Here is a 27,730-nt window from a genome sequence, read left to right on the forward strand (position 1 = left end):
CAATATACTTGAGTGAGGCCATTCTTATGGCAGTCTTCCCATCTTATTCTGTTTAAATATTTTTCTTAATTTTCTTTGAAGGAAGATTTCTCTAATAGCATTGTAGTCAGTGGGATAAGTTATAAATAAAGCCATTAGTTGACATTGTTTCTGGCTATGTCCTAGTGTCTGGATAAATCCAGTAACTTAACCCTTGATACATTAAATTTTTTAAATTAGAAAATGTAATTTATATATTTTTATAAAAGTAATAACAATGCACGTGATGAAACTCAAGTCGCACAGAGGGCTTCTCCATGACACCTCTCAACAATTCCATGGTAGTGCCTCTGATGAGTCCCCCTCCCTGTCTCCCAGTAATGGGGTGAGACCGCTATTTCTAGATTTATCCATCACTGATGTCCTGCTAAGACAGATGAGGTTTTGGCTTTTTCTTCACTCACTACATTTCTCATGCTCCCTCTTCAGTATTTTTCTACCCCTATTTGTAATTTTAAATTAACACACGTTAATCTCTGTACTTGCTCTATTTGCAGCAAGCAGTATCTCATACCTACCGCACTTTCTAAAGTGAACCATTGCTGCCTCTACCCTTCACCACCAACGTGTCAGCTACGCCTTTACTTTCACATTGTCTAGTCATGACCTTGACCTTCTGTTCTGTAACCGTCATTAAGTTACTTGTGCTAAAGATCAAGTCTAATATCTGAAAAACCAAAAAACTGTGTTTACATTACAGTGACTCAGTAAGTACACGGTTGGGTCAAGCAGACTCTCTGAGTACATTTCCTTTCTCCTCTCCCAATGCCATGACCTCAAGCCCTCAAAAAAAACCTACCTAGAGTCAAACTCAAGAGGAAGTCTCTGCAACACAGTATTTCAGTGGCTTCATATTTAGACTCATCTACCCTACAAAATCTGTTTTCACCATTTAATCCCTACTTGGCTTGTTAATTAATTAATTATTATTATTTTTTTTTTTTGGCCACCTATTCACTCAGAGTCAATAACAACAAAAACGAATCAAGCGCTGTCAACATCCAGACCCTGTGCTGAATGCAGGGAAAGGGATGCCAGGTGGAAGCTCCCATACAAGGGTCCTGGGAGAATATCTTAGAGGGTGTGGCCCTATCATGGTCAGATTGCACAATAATCTCTTACACAGCTTGCCAGAGCTGGGGGTGGGGACTGGTGAACAGATTTAGACACTAAGTGATAAATTACAGTATGAAGTTATGGATTTTTACAGACTGGACTATATGCTTGTTTAATCATTGGGGTCTCCTCTTCCTCCTCTCTCTCCCTCCACAGGACTTCAAGATGAATCAAGCACATTAAAAAGCAGCTTAGTTACCGTGACTGACTGGAGTGACTCTTCAGATGTATAACTGTAGTCCCGCCTGTCAGAAGTTCCAGATACCAACAGTATTTCAGTATCACAGTATTTCAGTAATCTGCCGACAAGATTCTAATGCTCCTGCCTTACAGTTTATTCCCACAACAACAAGCTGATTCAAAGAACAAGGGTCCCTTTACGGCACCTAGCACGGTACTGAAAAAGAAACTGTCGACAGTATTTTGAAGCATATAAAGGTGTTTAAGATGTCTGCTGCTTAAATATAACATGTCATTGAGGTCATAAAAAGTTTTTTCTTCAGAATGGTACTCTAGTGTTTAAGTGTATTTTTTCAACTAATTTTTAAGTGAAATTTTAAAAAATTATATCCTGTTTTAGTTTGAATTAAACTTTAAAAATATCTTTCCTATGTACGTTATCACATTGGAAGTGTTTTATTATAAAATTCTGTTAGTATCCTTAAAATTGAATTAGTGGAATCAGTGAAATCTTAAGGATAGATAGGTTATTTTTCATGTAGAAGTTTAGAATTATAAAAATATAGCTAGGCCCATGTTAAATACATTTTTCAGAAATACCTTTACCATATGCAGCTTTGAGCCATTGAAGCATGTTGTTGTTAAATAATTATTTTAGAACTTTAAATACCATTTCTGCAGCATAATCTTTACCTGGAATATTTTATGAATGAAATGTAGGTTTTTTAAATGTCAATTTAACAAACTACAAATAGAAAAGATTGTGTCATTACTGAATTCTTAAGTGTGTGTAGCTTTTTTTCCCCACTTTTTAAAAATGTCCAACCTGTATTATAAAATACCTCAAAACTAATTTAGTTCTTTTCTTAACAATGACATTGTCGATGGTCAGAAAGTTCATATAAACTGTTTTTGCATTTTTTAAACTTTGTGGTGCTATCTGTACTGTTTCCCAAAAAAGTACCATTTTAACTGAATGATCTGTTGGGTATTGGATCTCTTTTCATTTTGTCAACCTTTCAAGTAAAGCCCTCCATTACATCATTGTGACTGTGGCTGAGTTATTAGAGATGATTTCTGAGTTAAACTTGTCTTGTTAGGGGACTCGAGCTTGCCTTGTTGGCTATGGCATGGGACATCCGGATCTAAAGTTAGAACAATTTTTTATCGATTTCTGTCGCTGCCCACCCACCCGCCGTACCCTGTCCTGTTTACAAAACTTCCCATGGGGGCCATTTTAGGCAAATAACTCACTTTATATGTAAGTTTCTAAAAGCTTTAATAAACGCCAAATCAAATTTTCATGTAGTAATAGGACAGAGATAAGCAACCTACAAAACATACAGTGCCTAAGAAGGCACACAGGCCACTATGTCCATTCAGTCAGTCCACAGATATTGAGCTACTTGGGCTTGTTTTTTTGTTTTGTGTTTTAATATGCATTAGTAGTTAATTTCATTAGATCGACTTCGAGATAGTTGTTATTATAATCTTCATCCTAAAAATGTGAGAAACTGAGAGATTAAGTAATTTGCCAAAGGCCATACTACTAGAAAGTGACAAAAGCAGGCTTTAAACTGGTTCTGTTTTCATGTTCTGGGTCTGCCATGAAAAGGGCTGAGGAAGCATGATAAACTTCTGCTAAGTACACCCGGTATTTAAACTAAGTCACTACACTTGGGTTTTAAAAGCCAGTTCTTTAACTCATCTGTTTGGTCCTACCATTCTGTCCTACTAGATCTGGTTTGATCATTTTTCTTTGAGTGCCTTATATTTCCCCTCACTGATGCATAGCTAACATGTTCCTGGTTATTGGCAGAGCTTCTCTGTACTTTTACCCATTTTTCTTCCTAAATTGTTCAGGAGCTGGAACAGTTCAGTACAATCTTAGCATTATCTTTACTAGCATAGCTCCGAAATTTAAAAAATTTGTTTTAAACATACATTCACAAGCCTACGGCCATGCCGCCCTGAACATGCCTGATCCCTTCGGATCTTGGAAGCTAAGTATGATTGGGCCTGGTCAGTACTTGGATGGGAGACCACCTAGGAAGACCAAGTACTGTAGGCATAAAATAAACAAACAAACAAACAAACATACATACACTCACAAAATCCTGCTCCTACACTGGCCTGTAGCACCTAACCTCCCTTTATAACTTTCAGTTCATTCGTATCTCTGGAAAAGATATTTCAAGTATTATCGCGATGTCCAATAAATATAAAAAATATATATTTGGTAACACACTTGTTCATTTCCTTTTCTTTCTAGTGATCATCTCCAAACAATGTGATTTTCCCTTTTAAGTTTTTCACAGTAAATGTTATTAGATCCACTCATGCTGTGATTAGAAGTATCTTGCTCACAAATACCAAATCTTATCCAAAGTTGAAACTACACATTTACCCTAGACTGCCTCGGTTCGAGTGACAAGTTACTTAAACTCTCTGCTTTCATTTCTTCCTCTGTCAATTCAGGATCCTAACAGTACTTTACCTCGGTTCGAGTGACAAGTTACTTAAACTCTCTGCTTTCATTTCTTCCTCTGTCAATTCAGGATCCTAGCAGTACTTTACCTCAGAGGACAGTTGTGAGGACGAAGTGAGTCAGGGTATGGGAAGTGTTCAGCATGCTGCATGGTGCACACTGAGATAACTACTGTCCTTATGGGCAGGTGGTAAAAGGGTCCCTCTAGAAATAAACCTGTCTTTGTTTAGAAATCACTAGAGCCACTTATGTATCTTGAAACTTGGTAAATCTCTCTATGATCCAGTTAGTTCCACACACAGGACCTAAGAGATGCCAGAACTTGGCCTGTCGGTTCTGAGTAAGGCAGGTATTACCCAGGCTCCAGGGTCTCCTTTGCTGGCTCCTACGTCAGCCATGACCAGTGTTTGTAGCTCAGCTCTTGCTGGTGTTTCACCCCCAAATCTGCTTTCTGTATCAGAGAAGCCTATGCAGTAATTTAAGGTGACGTGCCGGGCAATGGGTGATAACGTCTTGACCCCATCACCCCTTCCTTGAGCAGTCACTGTGAATTAACGGTGGTGACGGAGAGGTATAAGAAACTAGAAGTAAATTCTATGCAGCCAGTAACTGTCCATTCAACCCAAACATCTTTTAAGAAATAGTCTCAGACTGCCCCTATACACTTTATAAGACACCGCTCCTTATGTATCTTCTGTTAAATATATGAAGGAAAAAAAACAAAAGGAATGGGGGACAAAAACTGCAACATCTGAATGATTAAGAAGGCTACATTGTTAAATATTTCCTGACCCTTTGGTACTAAATACCTGTTCTAAAAATATAAAATAATATATACAAATCCTGTAAATAACCTGTTTATTTTTTTATAGAAAGCCATGACAGAAAATGATTAGTATGTTACTACGTAAGAACACTTACATCCATACAATCGACGAATTCTTCAAATCTGTATTTTAAAAATAGTTTGAATGTTAATTATAGGAGGGCCTTGATGGGATCATTTTGTGAACAGTTCACTTTTACAACAAACTCAAGACACAGCTTGCAGCAGTGCTCTTTAGACATAAGCATTTTTATCAAACTGTTTTGAAGGGTTTGTGGTTTTAAAATCTCCTTCTCCGCCATGATACTTTGTCCGAGAAGACATGACAGATGTGGCCCCATTGTATGCGTATCCCATTCTGAAAGGCAAAACACAGTTCGGTAGATGCTATTTCACAAGCAGGGCAAACAAAAATGGGAAGAAACCATTTCCCCCCTATTGCCACGTTTAAGTCTTTCCCTGATTACTTTTAGTTAGCTTTCTTCTCTCCTCTCTCGTCCCCAGAAATATTTCAGTCATTTCTGAACAGGTGGCATGACAAAGAATCTCTGCAGAAGAAACTCATGGCCTGTTCATTTGTTTAGTTATTCTCCTTCGAAACTAATATTTAAAACTCATCTTCCTGAAACCTAGGAGACTACAATGACCTTCACTAGTAATTTCTGCCGCTGTGAAAATTATGACGAGGGCCCAAAGTTAGACTCATATTTCTACTTACACAAAGAGTTTTGGCATGGAAGAATGATGAGGTTTTTTTGTTTGTTTCATGAACTATAATTAACTATATTCCATTGAACATAATACTATATTTAATATTATTTTTACTATATTTTCCTAACCTTTCCCAATTCTGGGTTTTTGAAATTTCTATGAATTATACGAACCATCTACAGTTTGTCCCACATGTAATAACTTAGACTAGTGTACTTCGTAACAGGTCATTTTGTCTCTTTCATACCTGGGTGTTTTGTTGTTGTCAGATATTGAAAAGCAAAATATGACACCACCAATTATGCAGAGTGAGGCTCCCGCCCATCCAATAAACAGAGCAGCTCCTAATTCATACCTGTGAGGAAGTATTACACAAATATTATGGCTTACTTATGGGGGGGGGAGGGTAAACATTATTTAACACTATTAGTCAACATTTACTAAATGTTCATTATAAATTTTTACTATTGGAAACTTTACGGGAAGTAATAACACCTTGTATCTATATAATGCTTTAAACTTTTCTCAAAGTGTTTTTATAGTCATTACTTGATTATATCTCCCCAACATCCCAACAGGAAGGGATCCCGGCAGGCAAAGAAGAAGCAAAGCGCAGGCCTCCTGGCTCAGCCAGCATCTTTCCTCCGGGCTCTGCCTGAACCTCACAAAGCTTTGCATCTCTTTATTCTGTCGTGCAGGGTAAATTATTTGGGCAGACTCCAGTTAGAAAAGGAAAGGTTCCTTTGCTTTCACTTTAGTTCAATTCAGTAAATGTTTATTAAGCACCTACTGTTTGCAAATCATGTGCAGGGTGTTATTTTGGCATAAAGATTATTTTGAGCTGAAGGCAACTGAGAAGCAGATATAAGAAAACCTCTCTGCCTTCCCCTATTTGCCTAAAACCAGGACATAAAACCAGAGACAACTGTAGACTTAGCCTGGAGATGGCACTAGAAACTCTTCATAAACTTTACTAAGTAGCCCTTATCTTCCTTTAGTTCTCCCACATATCTATCTGTCTTCCCTTTATTTGCCCCCTAGAAGCTCAAAGTCTTTTTACTCTGTCTTGCCATTTTTCTACAAATTTATCATTCTTTTGTTAAGATGCTATAGAAGCCCGAGTTCTAACCACCCCTTTGCATTACTCATCACCGGGGGCTCCTATGTGTATGTGTGATGCACATGGTAATAGCTCTGTCTTTTGTCAGTCTAATTTACAGTGGAGAAACTAGGAGAATAAAGGGGAAAAAAAGTTTTCCCTCTATAGTGCCCATCAAAGGTCAGTGATACAGTATTATCTTACTTATCACTACAACCTAGAGAGAGATGCATAAAAAATAACTATCATTTAATGACAGATTGCTATTACGGTTCTCCTAGATGGCAGGCCATCTCTACTGATGACTGGAGCAGATGCAAAGGTAAATAAGACAACCCCTGTCTTGGAGAGATCACCACACAAAGGCACAAATAATACTACTGAGAACGAAAAAGGAAGAAATCATAATGAAGGGCTAGAGGAAATCTTTTTAGGGGAGGAGCACTGACCCAGAGAAATGAATGAATGGGAAAAGCACAGCAAAACCTCAGGGGGCTATGTGTGTTCTCATGTTTGCCAATCCTATTATTGAAGAATGGTGGGGGTTTTGTTTTGTTTTGAAATAAAGAAGTGGTTCTCAAACTTTTTTGGCCCATAGACTGCCACTGCAAGGAAAAAATGGATGGTTGCCATTCCCTACCTAAAGGGCCTTTTCATTGTAAAAGGAAGTCAGAGTAGGATGGGTCCCCTTTGATCATACAGAATCCACAGAGGAGATGAGAAAGTAGGAAGTAAGGTTATGAAAGATGTGCCAAGGTCGGCTCCCTCCTCAGCCCAACAACCAGAACCAGATACAGGGCCAGGATTAGGTATCAAGGCCACACCACGATACTGATAGCATCTGGTGTAAGCAGCCTGTGCCTGTCCTGAGCTTCGTCTCATCTCTTTCTACGCTCTGTGTCACCATGTGGGAATTTCCATCTAGGCATGGCCAGGCCTTCTGCTGCGGTTTGAGTTGTAGCAATGGTAGTTTAACCAGCTACCAGCTTAGAGCAGGAAGCAACACTTACAGAAGATTAGGGACTTCTGGTCCACTCATCTACTTTCAGAGCTGACTACAGAGGCAATTTCACAGCCTGCGTTTACAATTGGGAAGGAGTGATGTACCCAGTACATGCTGCCCTGTGATCCCTTTTTTCTTCACTCTTGTGTCACCTTTCCTGGGAAATCAAGGTGATAGTTGAATTGAGGAACACCTATAAGCACCTCATCCTCTCTAGAGTCCTGACTAGGCTCTGGGAACTGACAAAGGTAACAACAGAAAAAGAAGGCTGGTGTAAGTGGAGAGAAAAACCTTCAGTTTGTACCAAAAAAAAAAAAACAACAACAACAACAACAAAAACCCAGTCCAAAAGAGGACTGAATAGGGAAGTACACAGGTGAAAAAGAAGAGCTGGCCAGATCAAGAGTGTTTAATTGGCAGTTTTATAAAAGAGTCCTTCATTAAATATCATGTTATACATCTAAAAAGAACATCCTGGATTTCCATAATTAGCCCTGATTTTATGATGTTGGAACAAGATCGTACAAATAAAACAAGCATAGTGCCAAGCTGCGGGTGCATATCATTTGACCTCCTCTACCTAAAAGTCCTACAGTAAGTCGTATCGGATCCATTCTCTTCTTTAACTGCAACTAAAGGAATAAGCATACTGCAAATTTCTACTTGGCGGACAATATTATAAGATTATAATTTAATACACTTTCTATTTTTCGCTCTCCTCCCCCCACCCCTCACGCTCCCAGAGTTTAGGCTGTCTTCTCTTCTGAAACTGTGTTAGTATATCTTAATGCAAATACCTCTGGAAGAAACATTCTGAGATTTTCCATAAACTATTTAGCTTTCTAAAATAGGATGTTAGTGCCAGGTACCACGGCTGATTAAAAATAAGTCTCTAATTATTAACAGTGGTCAATTAGGAGTGAAAGTGAAAGAAATCATAAACCACAGCTCAGCACTATGAATTCTTTTAAAAGAGCATACAAACATGAGCACAGTGTTGTTACGAATTAGAGAATAAATTATGCAGGCGGCTCAGATTTCAGGAATTATGTCTTTACATTCATCTAAGCATCTTAAAATGTTCTGAAGAGGTTTAAGAATCCTAAGTTTAGCTTACATTAAAAACTGTTCACTTATTCCTGTTTTTAAAGATGTTTTCATTTTTTATGTCACTAAATATGGACTCTATTCTAAGAAAATATCATTGCCATTCAAATTCCTTGAGAATTGTGTCAAAGACAAACATTTAGTAATAGTACCAATTTAGAATTTAAGCCTTTAAGAAACTCCATGTTTATACCAATAATTTTTACCAATTTGGACATGAGGGCTTTTATGACTTGGTTCTTTCTCTTTCAGAGACTTTTTCTTCATTCTGTTAAAAGACATATATGGTAGACTTACTGAATAGTGACTTGAATTCACACCTACCGGTGTGGATGATCTGGCAAAAACAGACTTGTAGTATTGAGAGACAGGACTGAGAGAGAGCAAATATAATATCCAGTCAATATGTCACGGATCGCGCCTCCTTTGACACTGATTGAGAAGCACTGTCTCCTGGAAAACTTTCTTCATTTTTGATAATGCTAAGAAGCTGACTTTAACACCTTGGAAGGTTATCCAAATTTTGGATGATCTGTTGTAGGTCTTCTGTTAACAATATCCTCCTGGCCCTAGACCAGCTTTCTTACTCAACGTGTGGCCTCTTTGTTGAGCTGTTACAATTGCCAAAGTGTCTTCGTTATTCTGAAAAGCTGTAAATCTGCTTAACACCACACAGATCCACGATCATCAGGTTGAGAACAGAACTTCATCTTATAGATTAGAATACTGTTTTTGGAGCATTTCTCAAGATATTCTGCTCAGTTGATAAGACTAATCAAAAGTCTGCATGACTTTAATTCATATATGTAATTGAATGAAAATCTGGGAAACAAGTAACAGGAGAAAATGTACTTCTATATAGACATTAAGACACTGATTACTCACTTAAACCACCTCTCCCCGCAACCCATAAAGATCTAAGGCATTAAAATGTACTCTGAACTATTGGATAAAGTTATTCTCATCCACCTGGTTGTGCCTGGGGCTGCATGTCTCTCATTTCATGTTGAGAGAAGCAGAACCAGAAACTTCGTTCTGATGAAGTTCATACTTCACTTCATATTTCAGCCCTGTAATCTTCACAGTAATCCCGAGGGAATGGATCGAGGAACACGTCTTATTTTCACCTCCTATTCATGTCTTTCTAGCACCCAACCCCTGTTATGACTTGATTTGCCATCCATGGGGAGCTGGTGTAGCCTAACCTGGTAAGTTGGTATTATGCTAATCTTGTGTTTCAAGGTAGATGAGAAACACAGGCATCTCAAGGATCTTACTGTCTAAGATCATCAAACATTAAGCAAATAATTATAGTAAAATGTGATGAAACTTAACAACAGAATTAGAAGAGCTTGTTTTTGTGAAGTAAACATTACTTGCTCTTCCAAATCCACACAGATGTGGTTCAAATAAGCGTTCACGATAATAACAGTTACTACTATTACGTCAGCTCACTGTACTAGGATTTTTTGTGGGCCAAGAAACTTTTTAAACATATTTTCATATTTGCTCTTCATTGCAATTCTAAGAGATGGGTTTTACAAATAAGGAAGCTGAAGCTCAGGGAGATTAAATCACTTGTCCAATACCTCAGCTAAGTACATGGTAGAACCAGGATTTAAAACCCATAATAGTGATTCCAAAACCTGAGCTGTTAGCCATCACTCCTTCTTCCTAATGTACACCTCAGCTAAGTAGATTTATAAAAAATACAACCAACACACTGTATTTTTAGTTGTCATTACAGAAAGCTCTGTGCTCTCTCTCTCCCTGGCTCATTACCTACTCAGTGGCTCAAGAGCTCTAGGGTATGGAATTTTTTCTAAATTCCCTTAGGCTGTTTTTTCACCCAGCACAAAAAGAAGCGAATGTAGTAATTAAAATCAAAACATGTTGGACTTCAAAAAGAGAAAATCAGCTCCTCTAAAAACAACAAAAAAAAATTGTTTAATGAATGAAAAAAACCTTATCCTTTCAAGATCCCCACAGAAGTGAAGTGACCTTGCTAAAAGTCACAGAGTTAGGTGCCAGTTCTTTTAACACCCAGGATAGTGTTTTTTTCCCAAACATATTGTTCTAGTCCTCAATTTAACCGGGAGCGGTAGCAGCTAAAACAAATATTTTAATTACCTTAAAACAACTAAATATGTCAAGGAAAAAACACAAAAATTTAAAGTTTAGAAAGTATAGCTATAGATTATCAATGTGAGCATTTTAGAATTGAATTCCTTTGGTATGCCATTCTTTTAACAATTACCAGCTAAAATAAACATTCCTGAACTCATAGGCTTATGTAACCCAAGGTCTGTATAACTACATGAATGGATTTTATATTAAATAAGCATTCTACATGCATTATCTACAAACACATATTCCCCAAATACTCTACATTCTTTTGGAGTCCCAGTTACTAGAAGCAGGGTGTTTAGTGCCTATCAACCTGCGCATCTCCCAAGGCTGTCACAGCCTGGTCTCACGTATGCAGTTCACATCAATCAACAGTTCTCACTCTGTCTGGAAGATGCCACAAGATTTCCCACTCAAGGCTTCCCATGAGACTCTAAAAAGTGGCAGGTACCTCCAAAATGGTGACAAAAGTAGAATGAGATAATTTCAATAATAAGCATCTACTTACATATAAAACCTTCATAGAGAATTATCAAATTTAGTAAACTCAAAATAAAGACATATTTTGGGGGATGCCAATTCTAAAGTGTTTTTCTATGTCTAGTTTAGAACACACATGCATTGATTATCTTTCCATGTGCTATATAATTTATATCATTAGCATAGTTAAAAATTCTACAAATTGTATATATTAATAACAGGTAACACTTATTGATCACCTACCATGTGCTGCTGAGGTGGGTGCTTTATATGTATTTTCTTTAATCCCTTTAACATTCAGAAACAGGAGGGTTCTACCTCTGCTGCCCAGAGGCAGCTGCATCTTTCCTAAGATCACAGAGGAGCAAGGACCAGGGCCCGAGTCTGAGCAGAGGTCTGACACTAAAACCTGCCTCTTAACTTCTCTGCCGCTCTCCCTCTCTAAATGTGCGTAAGGTGCTCAGTAGTTGTCTCTGTAGGAGTTCAAATTCTTGACAATTATTCATGGAAATTTAAGAAACCATCCACAGTGTAACAATATAATTATAGCAAAAGTAAATTATAATTTAAAAGGAACATCTTATGTCCCCAAAATCACATAGTTCAATTTAAAAACAAATCTGTTGTTTAGCAATGTCCATCCCATTGATCTCGCCCATTCATGTGGGTAATTGGTTACTGGTCCTGTATTTTAAGTGAGATATGCTGAGTCATAATACTCAAAGTAGAAGCAATAACATGTTTACACACAAATTTTGAAGTCTGAATAAACTGACACTGCAGAGAGGGCTGTGCTTCAAGGTTGGAAATTCCTAAAACGACCAATGCCATCCAGAGACTCCTGAGGACGTAACCAACACTGGTGAGCTCGGATCAAGAATCTGCGTGTGCAGAGATGGGTGTGCACATCTGTTTGTGTTAAGGGAAAATTGTACAGATGGACTCGTAACAAAAAAAAGTTTAGGATAATTAAAAGCATATCTGTATTTTATTCAGAATCCTCAATAGTCTACCTGAAAACATTTTAAAATTGAACATGGTGTTGGGGAAGATGTATGTGGAACGGGTTCTCATGAGAAGTGCCTCAAGAGTCCATTCGACAGTTTCAAATTGTTGCATAGCTCTAACTCAATGCTATGACTGAGGTAATGAGAAATAAAGAGAAGAAATTACACAAGCTTTGTTTCTTTCAAATAGTTTCATGCTAGCTCCCTTTCAACTTGCCTTCTACTTGAGAGCCGCGCATCTTACAACAATTATCCTTTCTACTATGTCTCCAACATTTCAATCAACATTTCTCTACGGCTAACCTTAATATATTCTGTGTAAGGTAATGAACTGCTACACAAACGTGCTCTGCTTAAGGGTCAGTATTCTTAAAAATAATAGCTAACATTTACTGAGTGCTTACTATGTGCTAGGCATAGTTCTAAACAGCTAAAATGTCCCATCTAATTTAATCCTTACAATAATATTATCCTATTTTACAGATAAGCAACACAGGATCCAGAGTCCTTACTCCTTTTTTTTTAAATAATAATTTTTAAAAGTTTTAAATAAATGTTTACATACACAGACATACATGCATAGGTCAAATTTCACAACCTAAACATGCATATGCAACCATAAACTCAATCACATAACAATATTATCAGCTCCCCAGAGCCCTGCTGTGTCCACTTCTAGTCACTCTGCCCTCTCTAACTTCTAACAGTTTAGGTTAGTTGTGCCTGTTCTTGAACTTAAATAGAATCATGCTATATGAACTCTTTTGAGTCTTGCTTCTTTTGTTCATCAGTGATTGTGAGATTTACCCAAATGGTTGTAGATGGTTTATTTTCATGGTTGTGTAGTGTTTGATTGTGTGATGTCTCAATTTGTTTATCCAATCTACTGCTGATGGGCATTTGGGTAGTTTACATTTTAGGCTATTACAAAGAGTGCTGCTATGAACACTGGACAGGTATTATGGATGCATTTCTATATATCCCCAGGAATGGAATTACTGGGTCATGTGTCTGGGTTAAGCAGATGCTGCCACACAGGTTTCCGAAGTGATTGTACCATTTTATGCTCCTACCAGCAGTGTATGAGAGTTCCAGTTGCTCTATGTCCTCATCAACATTTTTCCCTCCACAACAACTTTTAAACATTATTTCTTCGAGCAAAAGTCATTAAATCGACTAACATTTCTTGAGAGCTTACTGTGCGTCCAGCGCTCTTCTAAGTGGTGACGACGTCAGGGTCCTCACTTTTAAACATTATGTTACACTGCGTCCTCTCGCCATTCCCTTAACCAAAAGTTCTACAAGTGTGCTCAAATCTTTCTATTCCAGGAAAGATGCAGAGAGACAGACAGCACTGCTGACTGACCATCCTTGCTGTAAATGTCATGGAACATGGACTAGCTGTAACAGACTCTGAAATCAGCGAAACGTGGTTTCCCCTTTGAGATGCTTCTTGTCTGGTTTGGGAGATGCACCAGTAAGCAAATGCTAACCGCCTAGTAGGACTATGATAGAAGCACAAGGGGCAACAGGAGCAGTCAGAAGAGCACCTCACTCAGAAAGCAACTCCTGGAAAATTTGTAGGTGTTAGCCAAGATGTGAAAAGGAGAGAGTAAGGGCCGGGGAGCAGGGTGGTAAAAGCTGAATGACCAGGAAGCCTTACAGATTAGCAGGAATTATGACTCTGTGTACTGGTAAGTAAAAACAAAACAAAGTTGCCAAACACTTGATTTCCCGGTAGATTTTTAAGCCAGGCTAGCATAAAAAAAGCATCAGATCAACTGATCTGAAGTGGCCTGTGCTACTACTGAACAGTCACAGAATGACACCTTTTTAATATTTAATAGCTGAATTGTTTTGTTCACAGGGCACTTTTATGGGGTCCCTTATCTAAGAATCTATGAGCTGTTAACCAACATTAATTGATTCTCCAACAAACCTCATGAATGGAGTAAGCTTAAATAAACAAACATCCATAATTCATTAAATTATAAGGACAGGAGAGAGAAGTTAAACATCTTGGCAAAGTCACTTATGAGATCGATACTCCTTTCAACTTCACCAAGGAAAATTTATGTAATCTAGAAATGTATTTCTTGAATTGTTATTGTTCATTTAATTTGATGGATAACAAGAATGAGAGAATTTATCGGAAGGTAGACAGCTGTTTATTTCTAATTGCTACATAGCCACAATAGTGAAAAGATTTTACCTAAGTAAATCTTAAATCTTAAATTAGAAACTAAACATATGCCAGGAATGAAGAATTTTAGAGAAAAATAACTCCACAGTTTCAAAAACTCTGAAAATAGAAGAGCCTGAAGACCCAAACATGAGACTATCTGAACCAAAACATTAATGGTAAATCTCATATAAAGAGAATAAATCTAAGATTACAATGAACTCTTTCCTCAGTTAGGACAATTGGTTCAGTGCTCTAATTTTGCATGCTTTGAAAAGAAATTTCTTTATGTCAATCAAGTCTTGCTTGGAACAATTTATTTAAGAAAACAGGCGAGACATTCCAGAAGTTAATGGTTTAGACAAAGCAATGGTGGGAATAATGTAATTAAATTTCAACACCCTAGGATGGCGAATCATGCTAAGGGGTGCCTGTTACCATAAGCTTGAAGGAGGGTAGTTTTTTTGTGGGTTTCTTTTTCTTTTTCTTTTATTTGTTAGGTTTTATCATAATAAAATGAAGAAAGTTGGTTTCAAACAGCCCAAAGGGAAGAGTTGAGAAATAGTTTTTAAGGTTTTGCAGGGTCCCACCCTGGAGTCATAAAATATAATCATAACTTGAATAAAAGCAAAAAAATAAATAAATAAAAATGGAGGAATGGCATAAAATGACTATAGTCAGATGACACTCTTTTAAAATTGCAATTCTATCAAATGACTGTAGCCTGGAAGAAAAATCTCAGATAAGTGGTGGGAAAGGAAGGGTTTCAGAAAAAAACAGCCACTGAACATGAAGTATGATATTGTTTGCAATGCTACTACCACAATCTTTACTCTATACACTAGCAGCCTCTCATTTTTTTTCCTCAACAAAGCACCTATCGAGTTCCTTGCACATAGTAGGAATGCAGTGGGAACTCTGTTGTTGGTGGAGCTTAGCTGTGTTCCTCTTAGGCAACCAAGGTGGGTCTTATATAGGGTTGTTCTGGAAATCTATAAAGACGATTCCATTAGTATAGTACAGAGTTCTTAGGAAAAACAACAGCAGCAGCAAACCAACAACAACGAAACCAAGTTCTGAGGCCTGAACTGTTTTCTAGTGCATTTTATGGTTGTATTATGGGAGAGCAAGTGTATGCTCACCAAAAATTTAAACTAGAGCATGCTCACTGCCCCTCCTAAGAACCCACATATACGCACACCTGTGCCACAGACATGCCTTCTAGGACTAGAAGGAGAGATGCTACTTGGTGGTAGCTAGTGTTAGGAAGATTAATGCATGATAAGAATGGGAAGAGGAGAGTGAGTGCACCTTCTACGTACGTCCCCACAGAGGCTTCCTCTGTCTGCTAACAGAAAGCTTTTCTGTTAATCATGAAAGCACTAGCCCTACAGGTAAGAATTTCACTTACCAGGCACTATGCTAAGCAAATAAGATAGAGATGAAACAGATGTTTTCTGACTTCACGGAACTTACTCTTACACAGGTCAGTGAAGACACCAAAGTCAGACCCTTCCTACAGCAGTACCCTCCAAATTTCAGTTCACCGAATACTAAATTCTAGCAAATGCCAGCTAAGGAAGTGCTATCCTTTACAATATGCTAAATCAAATTTTTGCTTTAAAGATTGTGACACTTTAAAACCTATGAAATCAGTTTGCGTTGATAGCCATTTTTAACTTATTGATCTTCTTAATTTTCATCTCCCCCTCCTCTACTAGAGGTGTTGATAAAGGGAAAACAGATAAAGTCAAATTAGTCAATTTGTTGGTTTTTACAGAAGTGAGTTTATTTAAACTAAGTCTGTGAATTCCTCTAGATGTCACATGTCATTTTAATGCCTGTATTTTATCATCGTGGGCAATTAAGATCTAGTCATATTTACAATTCTCAGGCCTTGAAAATTCCTTGATCTAAGTGGATTTTATGTGTGTTGGAGGCCCTTTCTTTGTGCAAGGCCTTGCCGAGGATACAGATATGAGTCAAACAGTCCCTATCTCAAGGAGCTAACATGTTCTCAATAAGCAAGTTTTTTTTTTTTTTAAATAAAGTCTATATTTTCTATAAAGACTTGGTATGAATGGCTTGTTTTCTGTAAATACTACCAATTTGTAAGTCATGTTGTTTTTCAAAACCCCCAGCTCTTGTGTCTTTAACTACATAAAGAACTAGGAAAATTGCAGGTGTTATATTTAAAGTCACCACAGAAGAGCTAATAAACACATCTATAAAGATAAACCACATCTTAAATACTACATGAAAGTCAAAAGAAATCTTAATAACAGCTAATACAATACTGTAATAGCTAATACACTGTTCGCTCTTTTTAGTTCAATTCCGAGTATATAGATATACACTCTCTTAATTCTCACAGCAACTCTATGCAAGGGGTATTAATTTTATCCCGATTTTACAGATGACAGTATAGACACAAAGAGAGAGAGTAGGCACAGATAGAAAGAGAAATGCTGGAAGACTAAAAGTGGGAATGGAATAATTCTAGGTATCATCAGGGATATGAAAAAAAGGAAAACTTTCAGAGTCCACAATTACTGAACTGAGTTTAAACAAAGTCTGAAAGGAGAATAAGAAATTCCAATGGTACTAAACTGTTTTGGGTGACTAAGTATATAGCAAGCACAGAAAAAAGTCACAGTAAGGACAAGTTTAAGTTCCAGTGCATACACGAATGAGTCTTTTTACCTTTCGAGGGAATATTGAAACTATTTTAAAGATTCTGACAAAGACATCCTTAATAATTGACAGGAAAATAAAAACAGTGATAGAGAAAAGCTAATCCAAAAAAGTTAAAAATGTCTTTAATGAAATAAGCCATGAGAAATACGGTTTTGTTGTATACTTATGATACCGAACTGATATAAAAATGTATCGCTTAAATGAAAAACAGATGATTTAAATATCATTAAAATGTTTCTAATCTTTAGAAGCACAGTCTCAGTTTCCATCTCAATGTTTGGTGTCATGTATATCTGTGAAAATCTATCAAAAATTAGGAGAAAATTCATAAAACAGAACATATTTTTTTCACATTGGTGGGGAAGAAAAAGTTTTCCTGGGGTCAAACTTGTTTCCCATAATAAAATTTCAGAATAAAAACTGTTTTTAAATGTAAAAAAGAAACTCTCTTGATGAAAAATACATGTAGCATACTATCACAAAAATTATGAAACAGTAGATATTATAAATCATGCATTTCAAAGCAGGCATTCTATAGTTCAGCTATTTGGTTTGATTCATAGTTCTGTCAGCCTACTAGTTTAGTCCAAGTTCTCTTGGACACACTATTTGAACTCTTTCCTCAATTTTAAGAAAAGGGAGTACCAGGAGAACTTACTTCATAAGGCTGTTGTAAGAATAAAATAAAATAATATTTGCAACGTTCTGCTTGGTACATGATAAGGACTCAACATGTTAGCTATTTTTTTTCATTATGTCATTGTATAAGCATTTACTATTTGTACATAAACTATACTAAAGGAGAACTAGAAAATCAATGTTTTGAAGACTTCTAAATCCACTGGAAAAAAAGTATGCAGATCAGACCAGCCATTTTTTTTAGTAATTACTTAAAAAAAAACTCTGTAACATTTGATCTGAAGACTGAAAGAGAATCACCAGCCTAGTTGATAGAAATACACATGCACACACATGAGGCTTTCCATAGAGGTTCTATGGGTATAGTCCCATGGAGGACAAAATATTTGACATTAATTCTAACTTAGCATCTCTGGGGCTTTCCCAGTGTGAGAAATATGCCTAGGGAAACTATAAAAAGCAACAGCCCATAGTTAAACAACAACAAACTGATCTGTAGATGCCAAAGCATTCACCTGCAACTGAGACTGGTCACATCTGGGTGTCTGTGCCATTTCTAGAACACTTTTTAAATGTACAGTTTCTTTATAAAAGTTTAGTAGGCAAAGCTTGTGAAGGCCATAGGCAACAGAGCAAATTTAAAAGGCTAATTAAAAATGAAAAATAATATTTCATTTAAATATAATTAAAATGTTTCTAATCATCAGGAACAGTTTCCTTTCAATTTTCATCTCAGGGTTTGAGATGGAAACTGGCCTAGATACTAGCATCTGGCAAATACAATTCTGAATGGACAAAATCAAGGCAAGCTTTTAATTTTCTGTTGTCATACTTCGTCATTTTTTCCTCCCTATCTTATACCTCTATTCCACTTTTCCTCCACTTGGCTTCAATTTTATGATGTCCAGTGGATGAAGTTTAGAGTTCTTAATCCTATGCCTTGAGCTATTTAGAGACAAGATACCACGTAGCACTAATGTAGTTTTAATGCATCATTTGTCAACACAGCACATGAAATGTTTACTCTTGAATGGTATCATCAAATACCATTCCCCAGTACATCTATCTCACTTTCATAAGCCATGTAGGAAATTTATGTACCTTAATTTTAAATATGATTTTATACACATTTCCTGTGAGCCAGAAACATACAGACTGAGAAGAGTACTTACTTTTGCTCAACATAAAGAGGATCAAAGAATTCTGTGGTGATTTTGTTTGCATACAGCGAACAACCGGTCATCGAACAAAGCCCTAAAAAGTATCAGAGGGAAAGTACCATAGTTAGTGTTATTTCATTGACATGGTGAAAGTATTTTGTTTGGAAGAAAGTTACTATTTACCTGACAGTATGAATATAATGCCAGCCAAACAAGCAATTTTAGCTTTGGCTTTATCTGAGCCTCCGACTTTGGTACACTTCATTCCAAACAGGGCAAATACGGAACCAAAAAAGCCCAGGCTGACAGCAGCAATCATAAGTCCTCTACATGCCTGGATATAACCTGCAATTAGAGTAGGTCATTTACATTAACATAAAACTGGTGGCTCTCAGGGAGAAATCCTTATTTTACATTGACTTTCTAGATGATTGTTCTGTTTTCCAAGATAATAACAACAACAACAACAACGACGACGACGACAACAACCATAATTGCTAAATCACCTGGTAGGACAAGGAAGAAAGGAAAGCAAGTTAGTCTACATGGAGTGCCCGTTCTATGTCACACACTTTTAAGTGTGGCTTATATATAATCCTCAGATTAGATCTCTGAGTGTAGATGAGGAAACTGAGGCACACAAAGTTTATATAATATGTCTGAGATGAGTTAGTAAGGCATGATTACAAAATCCATATAACACTGCCTTTCACTGTAGGAAGCACTGTCTGCCCTCTTATTTCCTTACATGCTGAATCTTTTAAATAGATGTTATGATTTTCACATTATAAAATTTATAACTGGGCAGCAATACTTCCCAAAGGGTCAAATCTTCCACTATTAGTGAAAGCTTATAAATGAGACCAACTAAAATATCACCTTGAACCATGAAGAGTTTAAATCAAGAAGTATACTAACGACATTGTGTTATTTTCGGGGCATGTATAATAAAATCTGGTTTAAACAATTGATATTTACTGTAAGCATATTTATAATTATTAAACTGACTGCATATAAATGGATGCTTTTGAAGTAACTCTAAATACTTGTTCTGTTCCTTTGTTTGATCATTCTTCCTACATCATCCATTTCCTTAGTCACATGTTTTTATTTGCACAGCCATAGTGATCGTAAACTTTATTTGGCTTTTATCCAGATACTAACAAATTTTAAATTAATAGGATTTAAATTAATAAACTTGTCGCACATAAAGTCATTTTCATTTCAGCCTGAAACAATACCATATTTCAATCTGAAATAGTGATGGCATATACCAGGCGTAAGCAAATATTTGTTAAGCAAATCAATGTACATGTACATCAGGTTTACACTTGGAATTAAACTTGTTAATCTGAAAAAACTTATTAATGCCAACATACGGAAAGTCATTTATTATTAGTCTTCAGACAAAGGCTATAATCAATAATAATTTTAAGACTATGATAATCATAAATTGAGGAAATAATGCTTGAAGGTGGCCTCCAGTCAATGTTTCTTTGAGAAAGAATAAAATTTTAAGATTTAATTCTATTCTTAGGATCGATTTTGAAGAGTACACAGAGGATGCTTTATTAAATTGAATAAATTTAGGCCTCCACGAATGCAGACTTCGATGACAACTATCTTATATTTTATAGTGCGGACTACTTCTGGACAGAAAATGATTTCACTGATGAGGAGACTATCAAAAACAGCAAAAGAAACTTTTTTTTTTTTCAGAAAGACAGAATGATGCAAGTTTATTTTGATAGCAATAATCACGCTGCAGTCTCTCAGGGTCTATGCTACCACATAGTGACACAGCTCTATTTTAAACTTCAGCCCTCAAGTCCCCTGTCAGAATCAAGAGAGCAGGCAGAAGCACAAACAGAGAGAAGAAGCCTGTTAGTTCCTTGCAAGATTAAAGACAGTCTACCAGGATAACCACAACTGGCTTGTCATTTACCAACAGAGCTACTGGGTCTGTGTGGGTTCATTATTTTAATTTATGGTTTTGAGGTGTTTTAGCTGACTCTGATTACAATCACTAAGCAGGCAACATACTTATGTGTGTGATGTAACCTCTATAATATGTGTTTTAAAAGATTCTAGAAAACTTTATCATGCACCATAATTTACATTTACTTTAGTAACTTTATAGGCTTTATTGCCAGAAAGTGCAGGAGCCCGTCAATAGGTTAAGTCTTACAGTCAGACCATTTAGACCACAGAATACATTTTCCCAGATGGTAAAACAGTGGTTAGAATCCCACGATGATGCATTCAATCCTTATTATGACTGGGAAAAATAAGAGCAGTCTTTAAACTTTATTTAACCATCTGCTCATAACCTTTTTCTGAGTTTCTCACTCAGTTCTCCTGTCTCAGTTCTTGTAACTGCACCAGGACCAGTCCCTCGGCACAAATTCAAGAGGAGAGATGGGGAGAGCAAGGTTCTGATATGGTCAGGTCCTTCTTCAGTACCACTAAGAACGCTAATTTGGAGGGAAAGGTACCTCTCGCTGTCGTGAAAATACTACCAATAAATAAACTGCTAACTCATCACATACACAAAAGCAAGCATCTCACTGGCACAATCATTGGGTAGATTTTCTGAAACAGGGATAAGCTCCCCTGCCAGCCATAGGTGTAATCCAGTTGTTGGCAAGCCTGATGTTTGTAAATTAGAGGTTACTGGTCCTTAAAACACTCACAGACTCAGTCCTTAGGTGACTTCCAACAAACCTTTTCAGAGTTTATCTTTTGCAAGCCAAACCTCTACAACCTTGCTTTTTAATAGTTCCTCAGGGAAATACTTATAAGTAATACCATTGAGTGAAGTGGTGGTAAAAACTAGCCAAGGAGGCCATTATTTTTGACAGGTCTAATTTACTGACACCGTTAATAGCTAATTAACACATTAAAGTGCTGAGGCATAAACATATTTACTTAGAAGTTCTCTGAAGTATAATTTATAGTTAATTCTCTTCAAAGAAATAGCAAACATTCCCACTAACAAAAATAGATGGCATATACCTGGCTGAAAGTGATTCTCACCTGAAGTTCAAGTGGTACTTTTAAAAGGAACATAGTTTAGCAATAAACAAAAATCACTAGATCATTCAACTGTGAAATTGTGAAATTTTCAGTTAGTCAAATACAGTGACTTTAATGAATTCTGTTGGAGGAAACTTTCGAGGTGTCCCTTAAAAGTTAAGTGTTTCCCAAATGATGTGTACCTGGTTTTCCATTTCAAATTAGTAAAAATGAAAATAACCATTTGGAGACAATTTCCTAGTAGCACAAGAGCTAGTTGCTAGATTGAAGGGAGAAAAAACATGCTTTTCTTATGTTAATAGCTTTGTGTACGTTTTTTGTGAATCCTTTGAACGAAAAGCAGTATGGGGAGAAGACATAACCTCTGGATTTCAGATCTGATTCTTCTAGTTACCCGCTGTGTACCCTTGATTATGTTAGCTAATCTCTCCGAGTCTCTGTTTTCTCGTCTGTGAAACAGGGATAGCAGCACTTACTAAACAGAATAAATGATATGAACAAAGTGTCTGGTGAGGGGTAAGAAACTCATTGAAGCATCTCTTCCATAACACCGAGATTGATTCTAAGCAGAAATTTGAGCTGGGGGTCTTAGCATGGCATAACATTAAATCTAGCCATTTAGCTTTTTCAGTCTCATTTTCCTTATAGGGAAAATGGGGGTGACCATGATACCAAGTGATGATGAGGAATTAGAGCTTTGACCTCATGTAGGAAATTCAGAATAATGACCCCATCATCTGCATCCAAGATGCTTGTTATTCCGCCTACAACTAGATGAGAATGCCATAAGCTTTCTGTCTCCCATCTTGGATTTTCTTCTCAATGTAGACCTATGCCTAGTTTAAGAGGAGAATTTGTCTGCTCAGGCTTATGGCCACCATGACCCACAGCAACATAGCCTTCTCCTGCACGTGCAAAGGCAATGTGAGGAAGTCCACATGGAGCATGCAGTAGGACCTGCCTGAGAACCAGCATCCAATAAATGCAGCTGCCCTGGAACACATGGCAGAGAGTGGACGAGCAGAAGGGACTACTCTGAGAAGTTCTGCTTGTAGGTGGGGGAATCAACTCGTCTCTATATGAAAGTGTAGTAGTGTCAGTGAATCCCCCAAAATGTTATTCTGAGAGATAAAAAAAGTAAATCTATCCCTGTGGAGCAATGCCTTTCTAAGCCATAAAAGGTAGAGCCAGAACAAAGACTCCGACAAATCTGATTATGGTACACATTTCAAAGTTTTGTATGAGAAAAATCATCATAAATCTAAGACAAACAATGGGCTGATATTGCAACATATATAACAAATCAAAGATTGACTGACATATGGAATTAAAAAAAAACAACTCATTTAAACCAAGAGGAAATAACAGAACCATCAGCATAAGACATGGACAGGCAATTCACAAAAGAGAAAAAATAAATGAACGATAAATACATGATAAGATGGTCAAAAACAGTGGTAATCAAAGAAATGCCAATTAAAATAACATGATAATACGTGACCCATAACATCTGATGAAAAACAGTGGTGATAATGTAGAGAAATAGACATTCTCATATACTGTTGGTGGGATGTAATTTGCTAGTATAAACTAAATATGAAAATGAATATTCTATTGCCCTGAAAATTCCATTTTTCAGTATCTACTCTATAAAATACACATATGTACACACAAAGAGGCAAATATAAAGATTTTTAGTAAAGAGCTAACAATGAAAAGCTGGAAAGGATCCAATGTCCAACAATTAGTACATGCTCTTATATAAACCAGTTCGTCCAGACTAACAAATACTATGCAGTCACTAAAAAGAGTTACTTCTAGTTACAGACTAGGCAAGACATGTTATTAATTTTAGAGCACTACAGAACAATAGGTAGTGTGATGTTATTTATGTATTTTAAAGTCATTTTCTAGATACATGAGCACACATGGAAGGCTAGTTTGCAAGATGGGTTGTATATAAATGTCACTCCTTCTCTATTTGATCCATTCTCAACTCCCTCTAGAGCTTAATAATTGAAGGCTATGCCCTCCTTCCTCCTCACTACTCCACCTGTCCCCAAATCTTGATACCATGTCCACACTCATCTCAGATGCATAAGGTGAAAACTTCACTATTCTGAACCTATTAATCCCCAGGAAGCATTTATTTTTCTCTCTTCTCCCTTGTCCCCCAAATGTCCTATAGAAGGAAGCATGTCTATCTGGCACACTAACTTAGGTCACAATATAGTTACAACAGAAGAATGCACTTAGGACAGTTACTGTCAATCCCATATTCCTGAATGTAAACCACAGAAACAAGAGCTTGTCTGTTCAAAGCATCTACCTGGATGTGTGCTCTGCAGAGCACAGGAAATTCAACAGTAGTATTCAAGAATCAACAGTGTCCCAGCTACTCATTTTACACAGCAGAACACGGATCCAGGAGTCACCAATCTAAAACCAGACACGTATGCCCTTACATAGAGGTTCCATCAAATACCACATTGAGCAACAGTTTGCTTTTCGTGGCAAGCACCATCTTAGGGGAATTAAATCTTGTCTTTTATTTATTCAGCTATGCAAATAAAAACTTGCAGTGCAGTAATAAAAGAAAAAGAAAACACCTAAAATCCAGAAATAATGTAAATGACTCTCCCTAAGTTTCTGCCAGGATCCATCTAGTTATGCGCTGTAAAATCCTGAAAGAAAAGACCCTAGAACTCGAGCAGTCATTGTGACTGACGACTTTGACATCTACTGTTGTCTTGAAAATGCGAGTCAGTTTTCTACAGGAGCATCTACCTGTTGCTATAATGCAACGCAAAATAAAGCCCAATTAATAAAAACAATGTAGAAAACAATTTTTAAAAGAACAACACGAGGGAAACCCAGAGAGCAGATAAGGTTGGCGCGGACACAGAACTTTTCAGTCTCTCGCACAAAATTCTCGATAGCCAGGATTCTCTACCCTCTAAGGCACAGGCAAGGGCTATTTATTTTCCTAAAATTTAGAGGAAGCATAAAAGCCCAGGCTGACACGTTTGTAGAAGCATGTCCCCCCCGCCCCCGCCCCCTGGGGGCAGCGGGGAATACTCCCTGCAATATGTTTCCTTTTGTCCTGCCCACTTTTAAAAGAATTCCCGAAACAGCTAAAGGGAGTTCAGGGCAAACTGATTTCTCTGACAAGTCAATGATACCGTTTTTACAAGTCAGTGATACCATTTTAGTCAGAATCCAGCTTTTCTGGGGAGTGCTGGGTGGAAGAGACGAGCCTCTCCCCCCACCCCGCCTCCGCGGGACTCCGTGTCCTAACAGTCCCCAAGAGATAGGGGTCCCACAGTCGTATGCCCTACTCTCAAGAGGGCAAAGCTGCCTCTCTCACCCCCGACGCCTGAAAGTCACCCACTCACCCAGGCTTGTCCTCATGTCCTCCCCCACCCCGTGGTCCCGTGCTTGGACAGGCGTCCCCAAGAGACAGACATCTGGGGACAGCGAACGACGGGAACGGGGAACTCTCTCCAGCTCGCTCAGACCCAGGGGTTTGAAAGCGGGGCCAGGACTCGGAGTCCGGTCCAGGGGTCCCGCGACCAAGCTGTGGCCTCCGCGCGCTGGCCGGTAAGGAGTGAGGGCAGGGTCGGGGGTCAAGGGGATGCAGACCGTCCAGCGCCAGCATAGAAGGGAAGTCCTTGCAGTTGGAGACACCCGTGGAGTCAGTAACGCACGTCTTCCACAGGTTGGCCCAATAGGTGGCGGTGGTGATGACGGTGCCGTCGATGCTAGACACCCTCCAGTAGTCGGTGGGCAGCGTGGAAGATACGAGCACCCAGCCCGAGACAGAGACCATGAAGGCGATGATCTCCGTGGCCGTGCTCGCCATGCCGCCTGCTGCAGCCGCCCTCGCACTCCCGCTCGCGCTCCGGATCCCGCTGCGCCGCGACCCCCGCGCACCAGCCCCCGGGGCTCCGCCTCCGCCACCCCCGCCCCTCCCCGCCCCACCTCGCCCCTCCTCGCCCCTCCTCGCCCCTCCCCTTCTGTCCCCTCCTCCCCTCCGGCCCGCAGACCCGGCACTAGGGGGCGCGAACCAACCCCGGGACGCGCCCTCGGGGGCAGGGGGACCTCGGGGGACGCTTTTTAGGGTCGCTGCAGAAATTCTAGCCAGCCAATTGGCTTGGTGCCTGCGGTCGGGAAAAACGCAGGCCTGAGCAACCTTTCGCACCCCCCTCCCCTTCCCCCCTCCCCCCCCCCCCCGCGCCCTCGCATTTCCGGGGCCCAGGACCCGCGGAGAGTGGCTTACCTGTTGGACAGACTGGCAGCCGGATGTGGATTACCTGTGGCGTCCCACCTCCTCCCTCCCCCCTCCCCTCCCCAGCCCTACCCATGGCAAATATATTGGCTTCCAGAGAACCTTGTAAGAGCAGGGCAGAAAATGCCTTTTGTGTGCCCAGAAAAGACACGGCCTGGTAACACAGCCTTGGGATGTTGAACTGTAAAGGTTTTCGTGCCACACTTGTTTGGGTGACCCTGATTTACTTGTCAAAGAGAGCGCACTGGCAGTTTTGGGCTCGAAATCGGCCTGCCTTAACGTTCTGCAGTTCTTTTTGGCCCAGTGGTATGCGGAAAGTCATTGTAAAGAAGTGCATGGACAGGCATAAATTTAAGACTGCGCGGTGTGGAGGGCACAGGCTCCATCTGGGCCTTCATTGCAATCTCAGTCTTGATTCTGGCCTGCTGATACTAATACGGTACACATAGGGCATGCATTGAAGACATTTTCAGTTCCCGGGTTGGAGTCTGTTCAATGAATTGATGGTTCTGTCACAGTGGAAACTACTGCCTCATGTTTTATTTTTTTACCTCCCGCACCTTTCACGCCCAATTACAGAATAAACTCATCCATTCCTTCATTGCTGTCTCAATGAACACATAAAGATCACGGTGTACTTTTGATTCCTGATGTCACAAATTTGGAAATAAAGTGAGAGAACAAAGACATTGTCTTTATTATGGAGTTATTTATCTATTTAAAGTTCTTGCAGTTCTTGATATGAGCTTTGAGCATTCATTTCTTGCCAAAAGTAACCAAAGGTCTAAAACCTATAAATAAGTCTGCTACAATAAAGTTAAATAGTTGCTAAACCGCTATTTTTCCATCTTTGTGCAAGGACACTGGTTCATTGTGAAGAATTTCTCAATTCCCTTCTGTTGCTTTTTTTTTTTTTAACCAAGTAGATATAGAATAAAATTTGACATGATTAGATATCTATGGAGAAGAGAGGAGGTTGGACTACAGAACCATCAAAACTTAAGATCTGGAAGGACCATCAAAGACTATTAGGACATGCTCACACTCAACACAATTGTCCAGTCTATTTTTAGAGATAATATTCAGTTGATGCTCTAATCTTCAAGGCCATGGGTTCAGTGCATGACAAGGTGTGTTTTATGGTTTGGTTTGGTTTTGACAGCCTTTTAGAAAGTTTTTTTTCATTCTGAATTCCAAGCTATCTCTCTTTAAGTTCTACCCAAATTCCGTAAATCCACCCAAATTCCATTATCTACGCTGGGACAACACAGGGTAAGTTCCAGGGTAAGATGTTAGGAGGGTTGTGCGCATGTGCTTGGCCATCTCATAGCTTGTGTAAATGGGATGTAGATATAGTCACAATATATACTGCTCTTGGTGTGTCATGTTGGATTTACCAGTAGGTCAAATTTACAGTTTGAGAAGCATCTAACTAACCTCATCCTTCTCATCTTTTCTGCTATTCAAATCAGTCACCTTTGAGTATTGACTACAAAGTGTCTTCTATTGTTTTGTATGATTTGCCTTTTTAAAGCTTTTTAAAGC

The 27,730-nt window shown here is 38.4% G+C and overlaps 2 protein-coding genes and 1 pseudogene across 6 annotated transcripts in view; 2 read left to right on the top strand and 1 right to left on the bottom strand.

Moving 5' to 3' along the window:
- The window catches only part of DZIP1 (DAZ interacting zinc finger protein 1), a 51,401-nt gene extending 49,022 nt beyond the window's left edge, over window positions 1–2,379 (top strand). For all 3 annotated transcript variants that reach the window (XM_036228872.1, XM_016158628.2, XM_016158630.2), the window contains one exon: window positions 1,312–2,379. In XM_036228872.1, the coding sequence (XP_036084765.1) occupies window positions 1,312–1,388 (77 nt within the window). In that variant the 3' untranslated portion in view covers window positions 1,389–2,379. The remainder of the gene's footprint in view (window positions 1–1,311) is intronic.
- Window positions 2,380–3,287: 908 nt separating this feature from the next.
- Window positions 3,288–3,406, top strand: LOC118609646 (annotated as a pseudogene).
- A 1,258-nt stretch (window positions 3,407–4,664) lies between these two features.
- The window catches only part of CLDN10 (claudin 10), a 102,407-nt gene continuing 79,341 nt past the window's right edge, over window positions 4,665–27,730 (bottom strand). For 2 of the 3 annotated variants that reach the window (XM_016158633.2, XM_016158632.2), the window contains exons 2-5: window positions 19,045–19,206; window positions 18,874–18,955; window positions 5,608–5,715; window positions 4,665–5,007 (exon numbers count right to left, since the gene is read on the bottom strand). In XM_016158633.2, the coding sequence (XP_016014119.1) occupies window positions 4,884–5,007; window positions 5,608–5,715; window positions 18,874–18,955; window positions 19,045–19,206 (476 nt within the window). In that variant the 3' untranslated portion in view covers window positions 4,665–4,883. Of the gene's footprint in view, window positions 5,008–5,607; window positions 5,716–18,873; window positions 18,956–19,044; window positions 19,207–25,539; window positions 25,802–27,730 lie in introns of those variants that run through there. The other variant, XM_016158631.2, reaches the window with a different exon arrangement.

Source organism: Rousettus aegyptiacus, unplaced genomic scaffold, assembly GCF_014176215.1.
Source record: "Rousettus aegyptiacus isolate mRouAeg1 unplaced genomic scaffold, mRouAeg1.p scaffold_m13_p_11, whole genome shotgun sequence".
In the NCBI taxonomy this organism is placed as follows: Eukaryota; Metazoa; Chordata; class Mammalia; order Chiroptera; family Pteropodidae; genus Rousettus; species Rousettus aegyptiacus.